The sequence below is a fragment of the Perca fluviatilis genome, chromosome 1 (assembly GCF_010015445.1).
Source record: "Perca fluviatilis chromosome 1, GENO_Pfluv_1.0, whole genome shotgun sequence".
NCBI classification, from domain to species: Eukaryota; Metazoa; Chordata; class Actinopteri; order Perciformes; family Percidae; genus Perca; species Perca fluviatilis.
Genome location: NC_053112.1, coordinates 5,441,464 through 5,458,963, shown reverse-complemented (window position 1 = coordinate 5,458,963; position 17,500 = coordinate 5,441,464). Strand labels below are relative to the sequence as shown.

Here is a 17,500-nt window from a genome sequence, read left to right as displayed (position 1 = left end):
GCACCTGAACACACCTCCCTTTAAGACCAGCACGCCCAGAATGCACCTGAACACACCTCCCTGTAAGACGAGCACGCCCAGAATGCACCTGAACACACCTCCCTGTAAGACCAGCACGCCCAGAATGCACCTGAACACACCTCCCTTTAAGACCAGCACGCCCAGAATGCACCTGAACACACCTCCCTGTAAGACCAGCGCGCCCCAGAATGCACCTGAACACACCTCCCTGTAAGACCAGCAAGTGAGGACATTAATGGTCACACATCTTACCGGCCTGCTGCAGAGCTACGGGGATGGCGACCGCCGGTCCAATCCCCATCAGATCCGGGGGGACCCCCACCACCGCGCTGGCCCTCAGGACTCCCAGGACGGGCAGACCCAGAACCTCGACCGCAGACCTGCGGCCAATCAGCACGGCTGCTGCTCCGTCACTCACCTGGCTGGAGTTCCCTGTGTGTGTGTGTGTTTGTATGTGTGTATATATGTGTGTGTGTGTGTGTGTGTGTGTGTGTGTGTGTGTGTGTGTGTGTGTGTGTGTGTGTGTGTGTGTGTGTGTGTGTGAGTTGAAAGAGAACAAAAATATTTTACTTAAGTAAAAGAATTATAAACTGACTGGTTCTTTCAAATGGCGATTTGGATTAGGAAAGGATTAAAGGTCCCATGACATGGTGCTCTTTGGATGCTTTTATATAGACCTTACTGGTCCCCTAATACTGTATCTGAAGTCTCTTTTACATAGACCTTAGTGGTCCCCTAATACTGTATCTGAAGTCTCTTTTATATAGACCTTAGTGGTCCCCTAATACTGTATCTGAAGTCTCTTTATATAACTTTAAGTGGTCCCTAATACTGTATCTGAAGTCTCTTTTATATAGACCTTAGTGGTCCCCTAATACTGTATCTGAAGTCTCTTTTATATAGACCTTAGTGGTCCCCTAATACTGTATCTGAAGTCTCTTTTATATGACCTTAGTGGTCCCCTAATACTGTATCTGAAGTCTCTTTTATATAGACCTTAGTGGTCCCCAATACTGTATCTGAAGTCTCTTTTATATAGACCTTAGTGGTCCTCTAATACTGTATCTAAAGTCTTTTATATAGACCTTGGTTGGGCCCCCTAATACTGTATCTGGAGTCTCTTTTATATAGACCGTTAGTGGTCCCCCTAATACTGTATCTGAAGTCTCTTTTATAGACCTTAGTCGTCCCCTAATACTGTATCTGAAGTCTCTTTTATATAGACCTTAGTGGTCCCCTAATACTGTATCTGAAGTCTCTTTTATATAGACCTTAGTGGTCCCCTAATACTGTATCTGAAGTCTCTTTTATATAGACCTTAGTGGTCCCCTAATACTGTATCTGAAGTCTCTTTTATATAGACCTTAGTGGTCCCTAATACTGTATCTGAAGTCTCTTATTATAAACCTTAGTGGTCCCCTAATACTGTATCTGAAGTCTCTTTTATATAGGCCTTAGTGGTCCCTAATACTGTATCTGAAGTCTCTTTTATATAGACCTTAGTGGTCCCCTAATACTGTATCTGAAGTCTCTTTTATATAGACCTTAGGGGTCCCCTAGTACTGTATCTGAAGTCTCTTTTATATAGACCTTAGTGGTCCCCTAATACTGTATCTGAAGTCTCATTAGCGTGACTAAGGTGAGTACCAGCTGACCTGCCGTGGTGCTGCCGTCGGGTTTGAAGGCCGGCCGGAGTTTCCCCAGACCGGCCAGCGTGGTCCCGGCTCTGACGCCGTCGTCTCGGTCCACCGTCACCTGCCGCTCGCTACCGTCGGCGTCCACGAGCCGCGTGCTGACGGGAACAATCTCCCGTTCAAACGCGCCCGTGTCCTGCGCCCGCGCCGCTCTGCGAAGGGGGTTAAAGACAGCGCTGGGTATCGTTCAAAAACGTCCGATACCGGTACCAACACCATGACTTCAATACTGGTTCCTAATTACATTACGTTATTACAAATCTTGTTATTTATTTTCCAGCTCCTACTACGTGAGCTCCGTCTCTCTTGTGCAACAGCCAATCGCAGACATTATTAGATCTCGGTAGAAGCATGCTGCGTGCTGATTGGCTCACTGACCCTGATGAGATTTACTCCTTAGGTACTGAAATTGGGTATTCAATGACGAGGCCATTTCTCGATCATTCAAGCAAAAAAGGATTGACTTCTGTTAGTACCCAGCCCTAGTTAAAGATGTCGGAGCTTTAAAAAGGGTCCTTTTTTCCTACCTGGTCCACTTTGAATGAAGTGTGTTTTTACGATGATAAAAGTCCTGATTATTTACATGGAGTCTGGTGGAGATATGCTGGCTCTATACACACTAAAAGTCCTGATTATTTACATGGAGTCCGGTGGAGATATGCTGGCTCTATACACGCTAAAAGTCCTGATTATTTACATGGAGTCTGGTGGAGATATGCTGGCTCTATACACACTAAAAGTCCTGATTATTTACATGGAGTCCGGTGGAGATATGCTGGCTCTATACACACTAAAAGTCCTGATTATTTACATGGAGTCTGGTGGAGATATGCTGGCTCTATACACGCTAAAAGTCCTGATTATTTACATGGAGTCTGGTGGAGATATGCTGGCTCTATACACGCTAAAAGTCCTGATTATTTACATGGAGTCTGGTGGAGATATGCTGGCTCTATACACGCTAAAAGTCCTGATTATTTACATGGAGTCTGGTGGAGATATGCTGGCTCTATACACGCTAAAAGTCCTGATTATTTACATGGAGTCTGGTGGAGATATGCTGGCTCTATACACGCTAAAAGTCCAGATTATTTACATGGAGTCTGGTGGAGATATGCTGGCTCTATACACGCTAAAAGTCCTGATTATTTACATGGAGTCTGGTGGAGATTGGCGATGGCGAGTTCAGGGCTGGTTACTGTTAAACTACTCTGATTACTTTGTGCAAACACTTCTTACAGCGTTAGGAGGTTTTAGTTGTTTTTCCCCTCCTAACTATACATATGTGTGAAGCAAAATGCACCAAAATCTCAACAATATTTGTACGCGTGTACTGTCTGTGACTCACTTTTGCTGAGAACTGAGAGCGAAGGCGTCCTGCTTTTCTCTGGAGACGCCAAATTTCTCTGCCACGTTCTCCGAGGTGATGCTGCAGAAATATGAACACACAAACGTGGACAGTAGTGCTCGTGTCAGATGGTCTAATATCATATCTGATATCATTTTGGGTTGCGATAATCAGGATAACATGTTTTGTGGCTTCTTTGTCACATGTTGGGATTATATAAATACATTTTAGCGCTTGTTAACTAACTGTGGGATGATAATAAGATGATTTAGGGACTGGTTGGTTGGTAGAGTACGGTGCAGTGTCTGGTCTCTCACCCCAGGGGATGATGCAGTCTCTGGCCCTTGCCGTTGTCCGTCAGCCTGGAGCTCAGATCTCCTGGTTCTCCTATGGAACGCGCAGAGACATACTCTCCACGCTGAGACACACACACACACACACACACACACAGAGAGAGAGAGACACACAGAGAGAGAGACACACAGAGAGAGAGACACAGAGAGAGAGAGACACACAGAAAGAGAGACACGCAGAGAAAGAGAGACGAGCGAGCAGAGAGAGAGAGAGACACGCGCTACACACAGAGAAAGAGACACACACAAACACACATGAACACACACACACAGAGAGACACACACACACACACACAGATAGAGAGAGAGCCCACACCCACACACACACACACAGATAGAGAGAGACACACACCGAACACACACACACACACACAAGAGAGAGAGAGACACACACACACACACACAGATAGAGAGAGACACACACACACGAACACACACACACACACACACAGAGAGACACAGACACACACACAGAGAGAGAGAGACACACACACACACACACACAAAGAGAGACACAGACACACATGCAGATACACACACAAAGAGAGAGAGACCCACACACACACAATACACACAGATACACACACACACACACACACACAGAGACAGACCAGTATTATACTTAGAAGAAGCGTTGAATTGTATCTGTATTGTTTACAGAAGGAAGCAGAGACAGCTCCCCAAAAGAGCCAATCAGGAAGATGGAATAATTGATCAATAAATAAATAAATAAATAAACAAATCGTACCCACACGCGGGGCCCCCAGGTCCAGTGGATCCACTCCTGATAGCTCCTACACACACACCACAGTCACACACACACACACACACACAGTCACACACACACACACACACACACACACACACCAGTTAAAACCAGGGTAAATACACGTTGTATATGAATATTAATATATAATATTTCATATGATACAATGTATATTGATGTTACATGGTGTACTATATGTTATATTGTGTATTTATGTTATGAAGTGTATTTATAGGTTATCGTTGTAATAATATGTGTATTTACAGGTTATAAAATGTAATAATATATGTGTATTTATAGGTTATAAGTTGGTAATAATATGTGTATTTACAGGTTATAAGATGTAATAATATTGTGTATTTATAGGTTATAAGTTGTAATAATATGTGTTATTTACATGTTAAAAGCCTTATTAATGTGTTACATGTATGTACACCCAAACAGAATGGGAGATGATTGAGCGGTGATCCAGAATGAAAAGTAGGCGGGTCACGTTTTCTCCCTCGCAATATTCATGGGCCATATTGGACTGTGTGCAGGCAGCAGCTAAAGAGGCAGTACCTGCGATGTTAAACAGCCGCAAGAAGAGTCAAGTACCTACAGCAGCTGAAGAGTCAGTACCTGCGGATGTTAAACAGCAGCTGAAGAGTCAGTACCTGCGATGTTAAACAGCAGCTGAAGAGTCAGTACCTCGCGATGTTAAACAGCAGCTAAAGGGAGTAAGTACCCCTGATGTTAAACAGCTTCACGAGAGTCAGTACCTGCGATGTTTAAACAGCAGCAGTAAAGAGTCAGTTACCTGCAGAATTAATACAGCAGCTAAAGAGTCAGTACTACGCGATGTTAAAAGCACCTAAAGAGCTTTCGTCACGATATTTAAACAGCAGCTAAAGAGTCTGCAGTACCCTCAACGTATAGTAAAACAGCAGCTAAAGAAGACTTCCGCACTGCGATGTAAAAGCACCTAAAATTCATGTACCTCGATGTTAAACAAGCAGCTAAAGAGTCAGTACCGCAGTCGTTAAACAGCACTAAGTGTACCCGCGATATTCAAACAGCAGCTGAAATCAGTACTCCGATGTTTAAAAGCAGCTAAAGAGTAGTACTGCTGATGTTAAACAGCAGCTAAGAGTCAGTACCTGCGATGTTAAACAGCAGCGTAAAGAGTCACTACCTCTAGCGATGTTAAACAGCAGCTAAAGAGTCAAATTACCTGCAATGTTAAACAGTCGGGCTAGAGGAGCAACTTACGGTTGGCCGTTGACGGGGCAGACGGTACTGTCTGGGAAGCCCGCCAGAAAACAAGAACGTAAGGGCATAGTGAGACGTTAGCGGGGACAGGACGAGGGAATCAGGACGGCTGATAATTGTTATAGAATTTAGGTAGGCGTAGATAACGTTATTCCCTGGGCGATTGGGTTTCGCACAATCAAGCAGGGCACCAACAGACATGACTCGATTCATACGATACTAACAAATAGTCCTTACATCTGAACATGATGAACCGGACTAATGGTAAGCTCCCTTCGGACCATATGAATTACGAAAATATCACTTACAAGGGACATGATACACAAGAAATGGTGCTTATGGGACCCATATGACCCCGGCAAATAGTCCTTACACCAGACATACGACACCGACAAATAGTCCTTATACCCGGACGCCATAGCTAACGGCAAATAGTCAACTTACATCAGACATATGATACGAACAAATAGTCTTTACACGTAGACATATGATAACGGGCAAATAATTCTTACACTACAGACATACCGAAATGTCCCGACAATGATTCAGACACAACGATACCAAACAAACAGGTGCCCACATCAGACGCATCAGGATGTGTACATCAACAAATATACTGGGCGACACCGGCGAAATAGTCCTTACATCAGACCTATGATACCGGACAAATAGTCCTTACACCGGGCCGCCATAGTACCGGCAAAATGATTCTTTACACCAGACATGATACCGACGAAATGAGTTTACCAGATGTATGATATAGACCGAAATAGTCCTTACACCAGACATATGGGTCCTTTACATCAGACATATGATACCAAGCAAAATGGTCCACGCGTCAGAAGCGGGAGAAGGCATATGATACCGTAAATAGTCCTCACACCAGACAACGCCAGTACCAACAAAGTCCATACAACAGACATAGGGTTACATCAGACATATGATACCAACAAAATAACCCTACACAGACTAATAAGGATACAAACGGTAGATTTACATCAGACATATGATACCGACAAATAGTGCCACACCGGACATAATGATACCAGCAAAACAGTCCTTACACCAGACATATGGACACCGAAAATAGTCGCTTACAAGCCCGGACATAATGACACCGACAAATAGTCCTTACACCAGACATATGAACCAACAAACTAGATCCTTACATCAGACATATGATAACGATTAAGAGTCCGACACAGACATATGATACCGACAAATAGTCCTTACACCGAGACACTATGATAACCGGCAAAATAGTCTTACACCGACATATGGCGATACCAACAAGGGCGACGCGCCCACATCAGACATATGGGCCCACATATCAGCATACTTGATACCAACAAATAGTCCCTACATCAGACATATGATTACCGACAAAACAGTCCTACATCGAAATATGATACCAAAAATAGTCCTTACATCAGATATGATACCAACAAATAGTCCTTACATCAGACATATGATACCAACAAATAGTCCCTACATCAGACATATGATACCAACAAATAGTCCACCATCAGACATGCATGATACCAACAAAATGGATCCTTACATCAGACGAGATGTTACCAACAAAATAGTCCTTACATCAGACGCATGATCCGACAAATAGTCCTTACATCAGACATAGGTCCAAAACTATGAACAAAAGCAGATGATACCAGCGATAGGAGTCGCCCCATCAGACACATGATACCAACAAAAGTCCTTTACAGGACATGAGGAATGGTGGGGGGAATGGGAATGGACATGATAACGACAAATAGTCCTTACATCAGACATAATATACCAACAAATAGTCCTTACATCAGACATATGATCCGGCAAGTACATATATACATCAGACATATAGCCCTTACCGGACATATGATACCCACAAATAGTCCTACACAGACATATGATAACACAAATAGTCCTTACATCAGACATATGATACCAACAAATAGTCTTACATCAGAAAGAACCAACAAAGAGCCTTAAACTATATCACATATCAGACATATGATACCAACAAATAGTCTTACATCAGACATATGATACCAACAAATAGTCCTTACATCAGACATATGATACCAACAAATAGTCCTTACATCGGACATAGGTCCTTACATCAGACATATGAGTACCAACAAATAATCCTTACATCAGACATATGATTACAAACAAATAGTCCTCACATCAGACATATGATACCAACAAATAGTCCCCACATCAGACAATGAGTACCAACAAATAGTCCTTACACCGGCCGGCACGTACTTACACTACACTATAGGGGCTGAAGTCTGCGCCCCTTCCGAGGACCTCGGCGGGACCTAAACCAAAAATAGCGGTGAGTGAGCGGGGGAGAAAGAATGGGGGAACAGCCCAAGCTCAGTAGCGTATACGCTTAGTTAGGAGAGACCGCTCAGGGACTACATCTCCCAGTGGACTATCTTGGAGACTTCACATTCCCAGACTCTCACCCCCTCCACTACCGATGGCTTTCCACTACAGCCCGGCTCCCTTTTAAGTTTCATTCAAGCCGGGATCAAAAATGGGCTAGTATTCCGTGACTCTAAGTTCATATTTTTTGAAAGATAAAGGTCCCATTGGCGGAGTAGAAGAGCGGGACTGCACTCTTAATGCACCCTTAGGGGTATGACCGAAGGCGGCCGGACGACTAACTTATTCTGACGATTTAAGGCTTACAGGCTTAAGCGAATGGTACAAAGAATTTGGATCTGTTCTTGATCACAAAGGGGTGGGCATGTAGTTTCAAATGAGGATGCCATGAAGTTATTATTAATGATAGTACCACACAATGTTATTGAACCATTGCTGTTGGTATCCCAAGTAACCTCGCCTTAAATGTATTTATCTGAACAGGGACGGATGCACAAAATAACATTAACAGATGTACGTCCAAGGTTGTAGCAAATTGCTAGTTTCGCCATGTAGTCCCTGGGCAGGTAGACGGTAGCATTAAAATGCAGGTTAGGAAGCTAACAAGTGCGAAGCCTGGGCTAATGCATCATCCTGTCTAAGGTTAATGTACATTGTACATTGTCCCTGTTTAAATACAGACAAAGTATTTACAGTACCTACAATACAGAATACATAGGAAGTCATAAAATCTACAGACATTATTGTTTCCCCTATCTAGAGGTCCAAAACTAGAAAAAGTTTCAGAGGAGGAGCAGAAGGCGATTATAACTGCAGCCGAACAGGTAAGACCTGAAAGTGAGCCCCTTTCGAGACCCATCAGGCCGAGCCGGAGAAACACGTTTACCACGTTACCTGCAGACAAGCGTCACCGAAACAATTAAAATAAAAAGCAGTCAAACTGGAGTATTGGTTATTGTTAAGGATGACTGGGGAAGTTCACAGAGTACACCAGAGAAGGAATTAACCGTTATAGATTAAAAATGTTGTAGTTTTTTTTACTTTTTTGTACTGGATTTTCAGTAATTTTTTGTTATGTTTTGCAAATTATTTTTTTTCTCACGTTTTTTGAGCTTTTTCAATGTTCTTTTTTTTTTTTTTTCTTCAAATATGATAAAAGTGGATGAAGCACCGAATTCAATAAAAAGTAGGACACAATTTATTTTACTACATTGAAGGTAGCGTGAGTTATTAGACAGGGAACCTTCCCCGTTAGTATGTTTTCAAATTTGGTTGAAGAAATCCAAATTTCTGATAGCAGAAGCTTTTAAAATGGGTCAAATTAGCCCGAGGACACCAGGAGGGAGTAAAAGGTAAAAGCAAGTATCTCAAGGAGAGTAATTGTTATTTTTAGTCACTTGCCAAGTATTTTGTGGGATTTTTTCCAGCAATTTTCCAGCAGTTTTGGGATGTTTTGGGGGAATTTCTTTCAGCAACTTTTTGGATGTTTTGTGAATTTGTTTCAAGCAATTATTGGGATGTTTTTGGTCGGGCGATTTTCCAGCAATTTTGGATGTTTATATTTTTTTATGTTTTATTTCTTCCACATTTTTATTTTTGGATGTTTTTGGTAGGAAATGCTTTTCCAGCACTTTTGGATGTTTTGGTGATTTCTTCCAGCACTTTTGGATGTTTGGTGGATTTCTTCCAGCAATTTTTGGGATGTGTTGATTAAATTTATGTTAAGCAATTTTTTGGATGTTTTGGGTGGTTTTGCTTCCAGCCAATTTTTTGGATGTTTGGTAATGCTTTTCCAGCAACTTTTTGCTTGGATGTTTTGGTAGGATTTCTTCCAGCAATTTTGGGATGATTTGGTCAATTATTTCAAGCAATTTTTGGATGTTTTAGGGTGATTTCTTCCAGCAATTTTAGGCATTTTTTGTGCAGATTTTTTCACTTGTTTTGTTTGAGTTCCTTTTTGGTGTTTTTTTTGGGATGTTTGTTTTTTTTCCCCACAGTGGGATGTTTTGGTGATAGGACACAGAGGATTAAATAGCATTTCCTTTCGATTTATATCACAGAGTTTGTTTTGTTTTCACCTCTCCAGCTTGAATTACCGACTCAAATATATTTTTTTTTTTTTTTTATATATATATATATATATATATATATATTTTTATATATATATTAGTGCCATTGTGGAATCGCCTATTTGTTCTGACGGTGGGGTTGGTGCTTTCTAGTGTAGTTTTTTGATGGTTTTGTGGTATTTTGAGGTTAAAGATCATTTTCATTTTTTTAGTGTTGTTTTTTTCATATTTTTGTATATATGTGGTTTTTCAAGACGACAGAATAGATAAATAGAGGGATGGACAGTAATGAATTAGATAGATAGATAAGATAGATAGATAGATAGATAGATAGATGGAATAGACATATTCATCTTAAGAGGTTGGAGGCATCCAGTAGCTTAGACAAGCATACTCAACAAACACACATACACACATATCTCACATACATAAAATCACTTTCACAAGAAAGTAAAAGTTATACTGTGATGCAGTGATTCCCAAGGTCTAGTCTGGTCTGGTCTGCACTTTGACTGACTGAAGTGTGATGCAATGGGCCCTGATAAGGGTGCTGTGGGAGAGTTAGGGTGCAGTGGCTCGTAGTGCTACAGTGAACAATACGTTTAACTAGCTTATATTATGAAATATTAACAGGAGACATATATAACAGGGGAATAAGTTTATAAGATGTAGAAGTTATTTGTGCACGTGGTGGTATTGGTAGCGTTATTTTGTTGGGGAGGTTTTCAGCACCATGTTGAGGACAGGACTGGACTACTGCGGCTGAACCTGGACCAGCTAAGAGTCAGTTACCTGAACGCGACCCTCTCCTCGCCTTCCCGACGGCGGTCCTCCAGCCGTGGACCACCACCACGATCCTCCGGGCTGCTGCTGGCCACGCAGCCTCAGTCCGAGCACCATAAGTCACCGTGTGTGTTCACAAGGACCCGGGGGAACCGGGGGCCCGAAAAGGATCTTTATTCTGTGCATTAGGACGACAAAAGAAACACACCGGTTTAAGCACGTGAGAGGTTACACAGCTCACAGCGTGAAGTTCGCCTCTGCTCTTTCAGCTGTCAGATAACATCCCGTGTTGTTCCAGTCCGGACCGTAAAGCACGGAGGGACAAACTTCAAGGAAGTACCCGCAAAACAAAGGAAGGAGAAACAGAACGGATTATTGTTGGGTTTATTACCTAGGTTTTTTTTGCATGAATTTGCTCTGGTTTTGGTGCCCAACAATAAGCATAGTGAGAAGAGAGAAGGTCCCAAAACGTCATAAGAAGTTGTACCCTGAACGGGCCGGAGACAAGTGGCCTGACGTGATTTTTTATCTACACAAATTGTATAAAAAAGTCATGTTATAGCATGTCAGTAAAGATCATATTATAGCATGTCACAAAAGGGCATATTATAGCATGTCATTAGAGTATATTATGGCCATGTATAAGTCATATTATAGCGTATGTATTCAAAAGTCATATTCACATAGCAGTCATTAGAGTCATATTATAGCATGTCATTAAAAGTCATATTATAGCATGTCATGTAAAGTATATTATAGCATGTCATTAAAAGTCATATTATAGCATGTCATAAAGTCATATTATAGCAGGTATTAAGTCATATTATGGCATGTCATAAAAGGCATATTATAGCATGTCATTAGTAAGTCATATTATAGCATGTCATTAAAAGTCATATTATAGCATGTCATTAAAAGACATATTATGCATGTCATTAAAAGTCATTATAGATGTCATTAAAAGTCAAAATTATAGCATGTCATAAAAGGCATTATTATAGCATGTCATAAAGCATATATAGCATGTTGTATTATAGCTGAAAGAAAGCCCCGCGTCATTATAAGTCATATTGCTAGCATGTCATTATAAGTCATTATAGCATGTCATTAAAAGTCATATTATAGCATGTCATTATAAGTCATATGTATAGCATGTCATTATAAGTCATATTATAGCATGTCATAGCAATTATGCATGTCATAAGTCATATTATAGCATGCATTATAAGTTTGATGTCATTATAAGTCATATTATAGCATGTCATTAAGTCATATTATGGCATGTCATAAGTCATATTATAGCATGTCATTAAGTCATATAATAGCATGCATTAGTCATATTTGCATGTCATTAAAAGTCATATTATAGCATGTCATTAAGTCATATTATAGCATGTCATTAAGTCATATTATAGCATGTCATTAAAGTATATGATGCATTGAGTAATATAGCTGTAATAGCATCATTATAAGTCATATAGGTGAAACTATGCAGGTCATTAAGAGTATATTGATGTCATTAAATTATATGCATGTCATTAAGAGAAGATGAAAGTCATATTAAGCATGTCATTAAAGAGTCAATATAGCTGCATTAAAAGTAGGAAATATGGATAGCTTAGCATGTCAAGAGTATTATGGCAGGTCATAAAAGTCATATTATAGCATGTCATTAAACTGTATAGCATGTCATTAAAGTCATATTATAGCATGTCATTAAAGTCATAGCATGTCATTAAAGTCATATTATAGCAGGTCATTAAGTCATATATAGCATGAATCTATGCGTAGGGATGTGTGCAAATCATATTATAGCATGTCATTAAAAGATTATAGCATCATAAGTCATATTATAGCATGTATGTAAAGTCATATTAGCATGTCAAAAAGAGCATATTATAGCATGAAAGGGGCGAGGATATAGCAGTCATAAAGTCATATTATAGCATGTCTAAAGGTCATATTATAGCAGGTCATTAAAGAGTCATATTATAGCATGTCACCAAAAGGCATATGTATAGCATGTCATTGAAAGTCATATTATAGCGTATCATTAAAAGTCATATTATAGCATGTCATTAAAAGACATATTATAGCATGTCATTAAAAGTCCATATTATAGCATGTTTCAAAGTCCAAAGAATTATAGCATGTCATAAAAGGCATATTATAGCATGCATTAAAAGGCATATTATAGCATGTCATTTAAGTCATATTATAGCGCCTTTACTATTATGGCTCCTATGCATGTACAGTATTCGTGCATGGCTGCTTTAAAGTCATATTATAGCATGTCATTAAAGTCATATTATAGCATGTCATTAGAGTCGTATTATAGCATGTCATTTAAAAGTCATATTATAGCATGTCATTATAAAAGTCATATTATGCTGTCATTAAGTCAATATTATAGCTGTTCATAAGTCATATTATAGCATGTCATTAAAAGTCATATTAGTAGCATGTCATTAGAAGTCAATTATAGCATGTCACAGTATATTTAGCCTTAGACCTATCTTATCCAGCATGTAGTATAGAGTCATATTGCATAGCATGTCTATTCAAAGTCATATACCGCAGCATGTCATTATAAGTCATATTATGCATATCATTAAAAGTCATAGTATAGCATGTCATTAAAGTCATATTATAGCATGTCATTATGATACAGCAGTAAAGTCCATATTATAGCATGTCATTAAAAGTCTATATTATAGCATGTCATTAAAAGTTATTATAGCATGTCATTAAAGTCATATTATAGCATGTCATTAAAGAGTTATTACTAGCATGTCATTATAAGTCATATTATGCATGTCATAAAGTTTTATAGCATGTCATTAAAAGTCATATTATAGCTGATCATTAAGAAGTCATATTATAGCAGGTCATTAAGTCATATTATAGCATGTCATTAAAAGTCATATTATTAGCATGTCATTATAAGTCATATTATAGCATGTCATTAAGTCATATTATAGCATGTCATTAAAAGTATATTATAGCTGTCATAAGCATATTATAGCTGTCTTAGTCATTATTATAGCAGGTCATTAAAGAGTCATATTATAGCATGTCATTAAAAGTCATATTATAGCATGTCATTATAAGTCATATTGAGTGTCATTAAAAGTCATATTACTAGCAGGTCTAAGTTTAAAGTCATATTATAGCGTATCATTAAAGTCATATTATAGCAGGTCTAGAGTCATATTATAGCAGGTCATTAGTATGCGATCATTAAAAGTCATATTATAGCATGTCATTAAAGAGTCATAGTATAGCAGGTCATTAAAAGGCATATTATAGCATGTCATTAAAAGGCATATTATAGCATGTCATTAAAAGTCATATTAAAGTCATATTATAGCATGTCATTAAAAGTCATATTATAGCATGTCATAAAAAGTCATATTATAGCATGTCATTAAAAGTCATATTATAGCATGTCATTAAAAGTTATATTATAGCATGTCATTAAAAGTCATATTATAGCATGTCATTAAAAGTCATAGTATAGCATATCATTAAAGTCATATTATAGCATGTCATTATAAGTCATATTATAGCAGGTCATTAAAAGTCATATTATAGCATGTCATTAAAAGTCATGTATATAGCATGTCATTATACGTCATATTATAGCAGCTATCTTAAAAGGCATATTATAACCCAGGTCATTAAAAGGCATGGCATAGCATGTCATTAAAAGTCATAATATAGCATGTCATTAAAAGTCATATTATAGCATGTCATTAAAAGTCATATTATAGCATGTCATTAAAAGTCATATTATAGCAGTCATTAAAGTCATATTATAGCGATCATTAAAAGTCATATTATGGCATGTCATTAAAGAGTCATATTATAGCAGGTCATTAAAAGGCATATTATAGCATGTCATTAAAAGTCATAGTATAGCATGTCATTAAAAGTCATATTATAGCATGTCATTAAAAGTCATATTATAGCATGTCATTAAAAGTCATATTATAGCATGTCATTAAAAGGCATAGTATAGCATGTCATTAAAAGGCATATTATTATAGCATGTCATTAAAAAGTCATATTATAGCATGTACATTATAAGTCATATTATAGCAAGGTCATTAAAAGGCATATTATAGCATGTCATTAAAGGCATATGTATAGCATGTCATTAAAAGTCATATTATAGACATGTCATTGAAGGCATAAGTATAGCATATCATTAAAAGTCATATATATAGCATGTCATTAAAAGGCATATTATATTATGTGTATAAAGAATCTATATTATAGCAGGGTCATTAAAAGTCATATTATAGCATGTTAAATTAAAGGCATATTATAGCATGTCATTAAAAGTCATATTATAGCATGTGTGGCTTAAAGGCATATTATAGCATGTCATTAAAGATCATATTATAGCATGTCATTAAAAGGCATAGTATAGCATGTCATTAAAAGGCATATTATAGCATGTCATTAAAAGTCATATTATAACGCATGTCATTAAAAGGCATAAGTATAGCATGTCATTAAAGGTCATATTATAGCAAGGTCATTAAAGAGTCATATTATAGCATGTCATTATAAAGTCATATTATAGCATATCATTAAAAGTCATATTATAGCATGTCATTATAAGTCATATTATAGCATGTCATTAAAAGTCATATTATAGCAGGTCATTTATAGAGTGTTTATAGCATGTCATTAAAAGTCATAGTATAGCATGTCATTAAAGGTCATATTATAGCAGGTCATTAAAAGTCATACTACTTAGCGGATCATTAAAAGTCATATTATAGCATGTCATTAAAAGATCCTATTATAGCAGGTCATTAAAAGTCATATTATAGCATGTCATTAAAGAGTCAAGTATAGCATATCATTAAGCGCATGCTATAGCAGGTCATTAAAAGTCATATTATAGCATGTCATTACAAGTTATTATAGCATGTCATTAAAGGCATATTATAGCATGTCATTAAAAGGCATATTATAGCATGTCATTAAAAGTCAATATTATAGCATGTCATAAAAAGTCATATTATAGCATGTCATTAAAGGCATATTATAGCATGTCATTAAAAGTCATATTATAGCATGTCATAAAAGTCATATTATAGCATGTCATTAAAGTCATATATGTATGTCATTAAAAGTCTATTATAGCATGTCATTAAAAGTCATATTATAGCATGTCATTAAAAGTCTTAATTATAGCATGTCATTAAAGAGTCATATTGATAGCATGTCATTATAAGTCATATTATAAGCAGGTCAATTAAAAGTCATATTATAGCATGTCATTAAGATCATATATAGCAGGTCATTAAAAGTCATATTATAGCATGTATAAGTCATTATAGCATGTCATTAAAAGTCATAGTATAGCATGTCATTAAAAGTCATATTATAGCATGTCATTAAAGATCATATTATAGCATGTCATTAAAAGTATATTATAGCATGTCATTAAAAGTCATAGTATAGCATGTCATTAAAAGTCATAGTATCCAAGGACCATTAAATGGCATATTATAGCATGTCATTAAAAGTCATAGTATAGCATGGTCGGGTCATTAAAAGTCATATTATAGCATGTCATTAGAGTATATAACAGGTCATTAAAAGTCATATTATAGCATGTCATTAAAGTCATATTATAGCAAGGTCATTAAAAGTCATAGTATAGCATGTAGGCAGGTCTAAAAGTCATAGTATAGCTGTCGTAAAGTCATATTATAGCATGTCATTAAAGCATATTATAGCATGTCATTAAAAGTATATTATAGCATGTCATTAAAAGTCATAGTATAGCATGTCATTAAAAGTCATAGTAAGCTGTATATAAAAGTCATATTACAGCAGTCATTAAGAGTCATATTACAGCGTATCATTAAAGTCATATTATAGCATGTCATTAAATTATATATAGCATGTCATTAAAGAGGCATATTATAGCATGTCATTAAAAGTATATTACATAGCATGTCATTAAAGTCATATATGATGTCATTAAAAGGCATATTATAGCATGTCATTAAAAGTCATATTATAGCATGTCATTAAAAGATCATATTATAGCACGTCAGAAAAGTCATATTATAGCAGGTCATTAAAAGGCAATTATTATAGCATGTCAATTCAAAAGGCATGGTATACCTTGCTATACTATCTATAGGTACTAGCTACCTGGTAGTGTATGTCCATTTACAGAGAGTTGCTTCCATCTGCGCTTAGCTGCTGTTCAACTCCGACCTTCACAGCACAGTTTTTGTGTCACAAATAAAGTCCATAAGTATAATATGTCGGAAAAAAAAGAAGTAAATGAGTGAAAAGTGATATAAAGTTATGAAAAGAGTCAAACTACTCAAAGTACGAAATATCCCAAAGTTGTTAACATAACCTTACCGCTTATGTTTGATAACGGCTGCTCTTTTCTTGTTATGTGTTGAGGACGCGTTGGAAGAACGCTTTGGAGATAAAATTGTGGTTTTAACTTATTTGTGTCACTTTTTTTCCGCCTATTTTGCCGCCCACTTTATAACATTTGTCACTGTTTACGACATTTTCTAAGTTTTTATCAGCCGCTATTTTGCCACTTTATAACGCGATTTGTCACTGTTTTGACATTTTCTGTCACTTTTTAAATGTTTTACATTTGTGTCACTGTTTTGACATTTTTGTCACTTTTTTTAAGGCATTTTGGTATTCCTTTTTTGACACTTTTTTATCATTTTATTGTCACTGTTTTTTGACATTTGTCGCTTTTACTGAGAAATTTGTCACTTTTTGGCTTTCTGTTGACATTTGTGTAACGTATGGCGGCA

The 17,500-nt window shown here is 37.3% G+C and overlaps 1 protein-coding gene across 1 annotated transcript in view; it reads right to left on the bottom strand.

The window, feature by feature from the left end:
• Positions 1 to 17,500, bottom strand: part of acaa1 (acetyl-CoA acyltransferase 1) — an 81,486-nt gene that overhangs the window by 9,915 nt on the left and 54,071 nt on the right. The window contains 3 exon segments of the mRNA XM_039808012.1: positions 274 to 453; positions 1,677 to 1,867; positions 3,064 to 3,144. Of these exon segments, the coding sequence (XP_039663946.1) occupies positions 274 to 453; positions 1,677 to 1,867; positions 3,064 to 3,144 (452 nt within the window).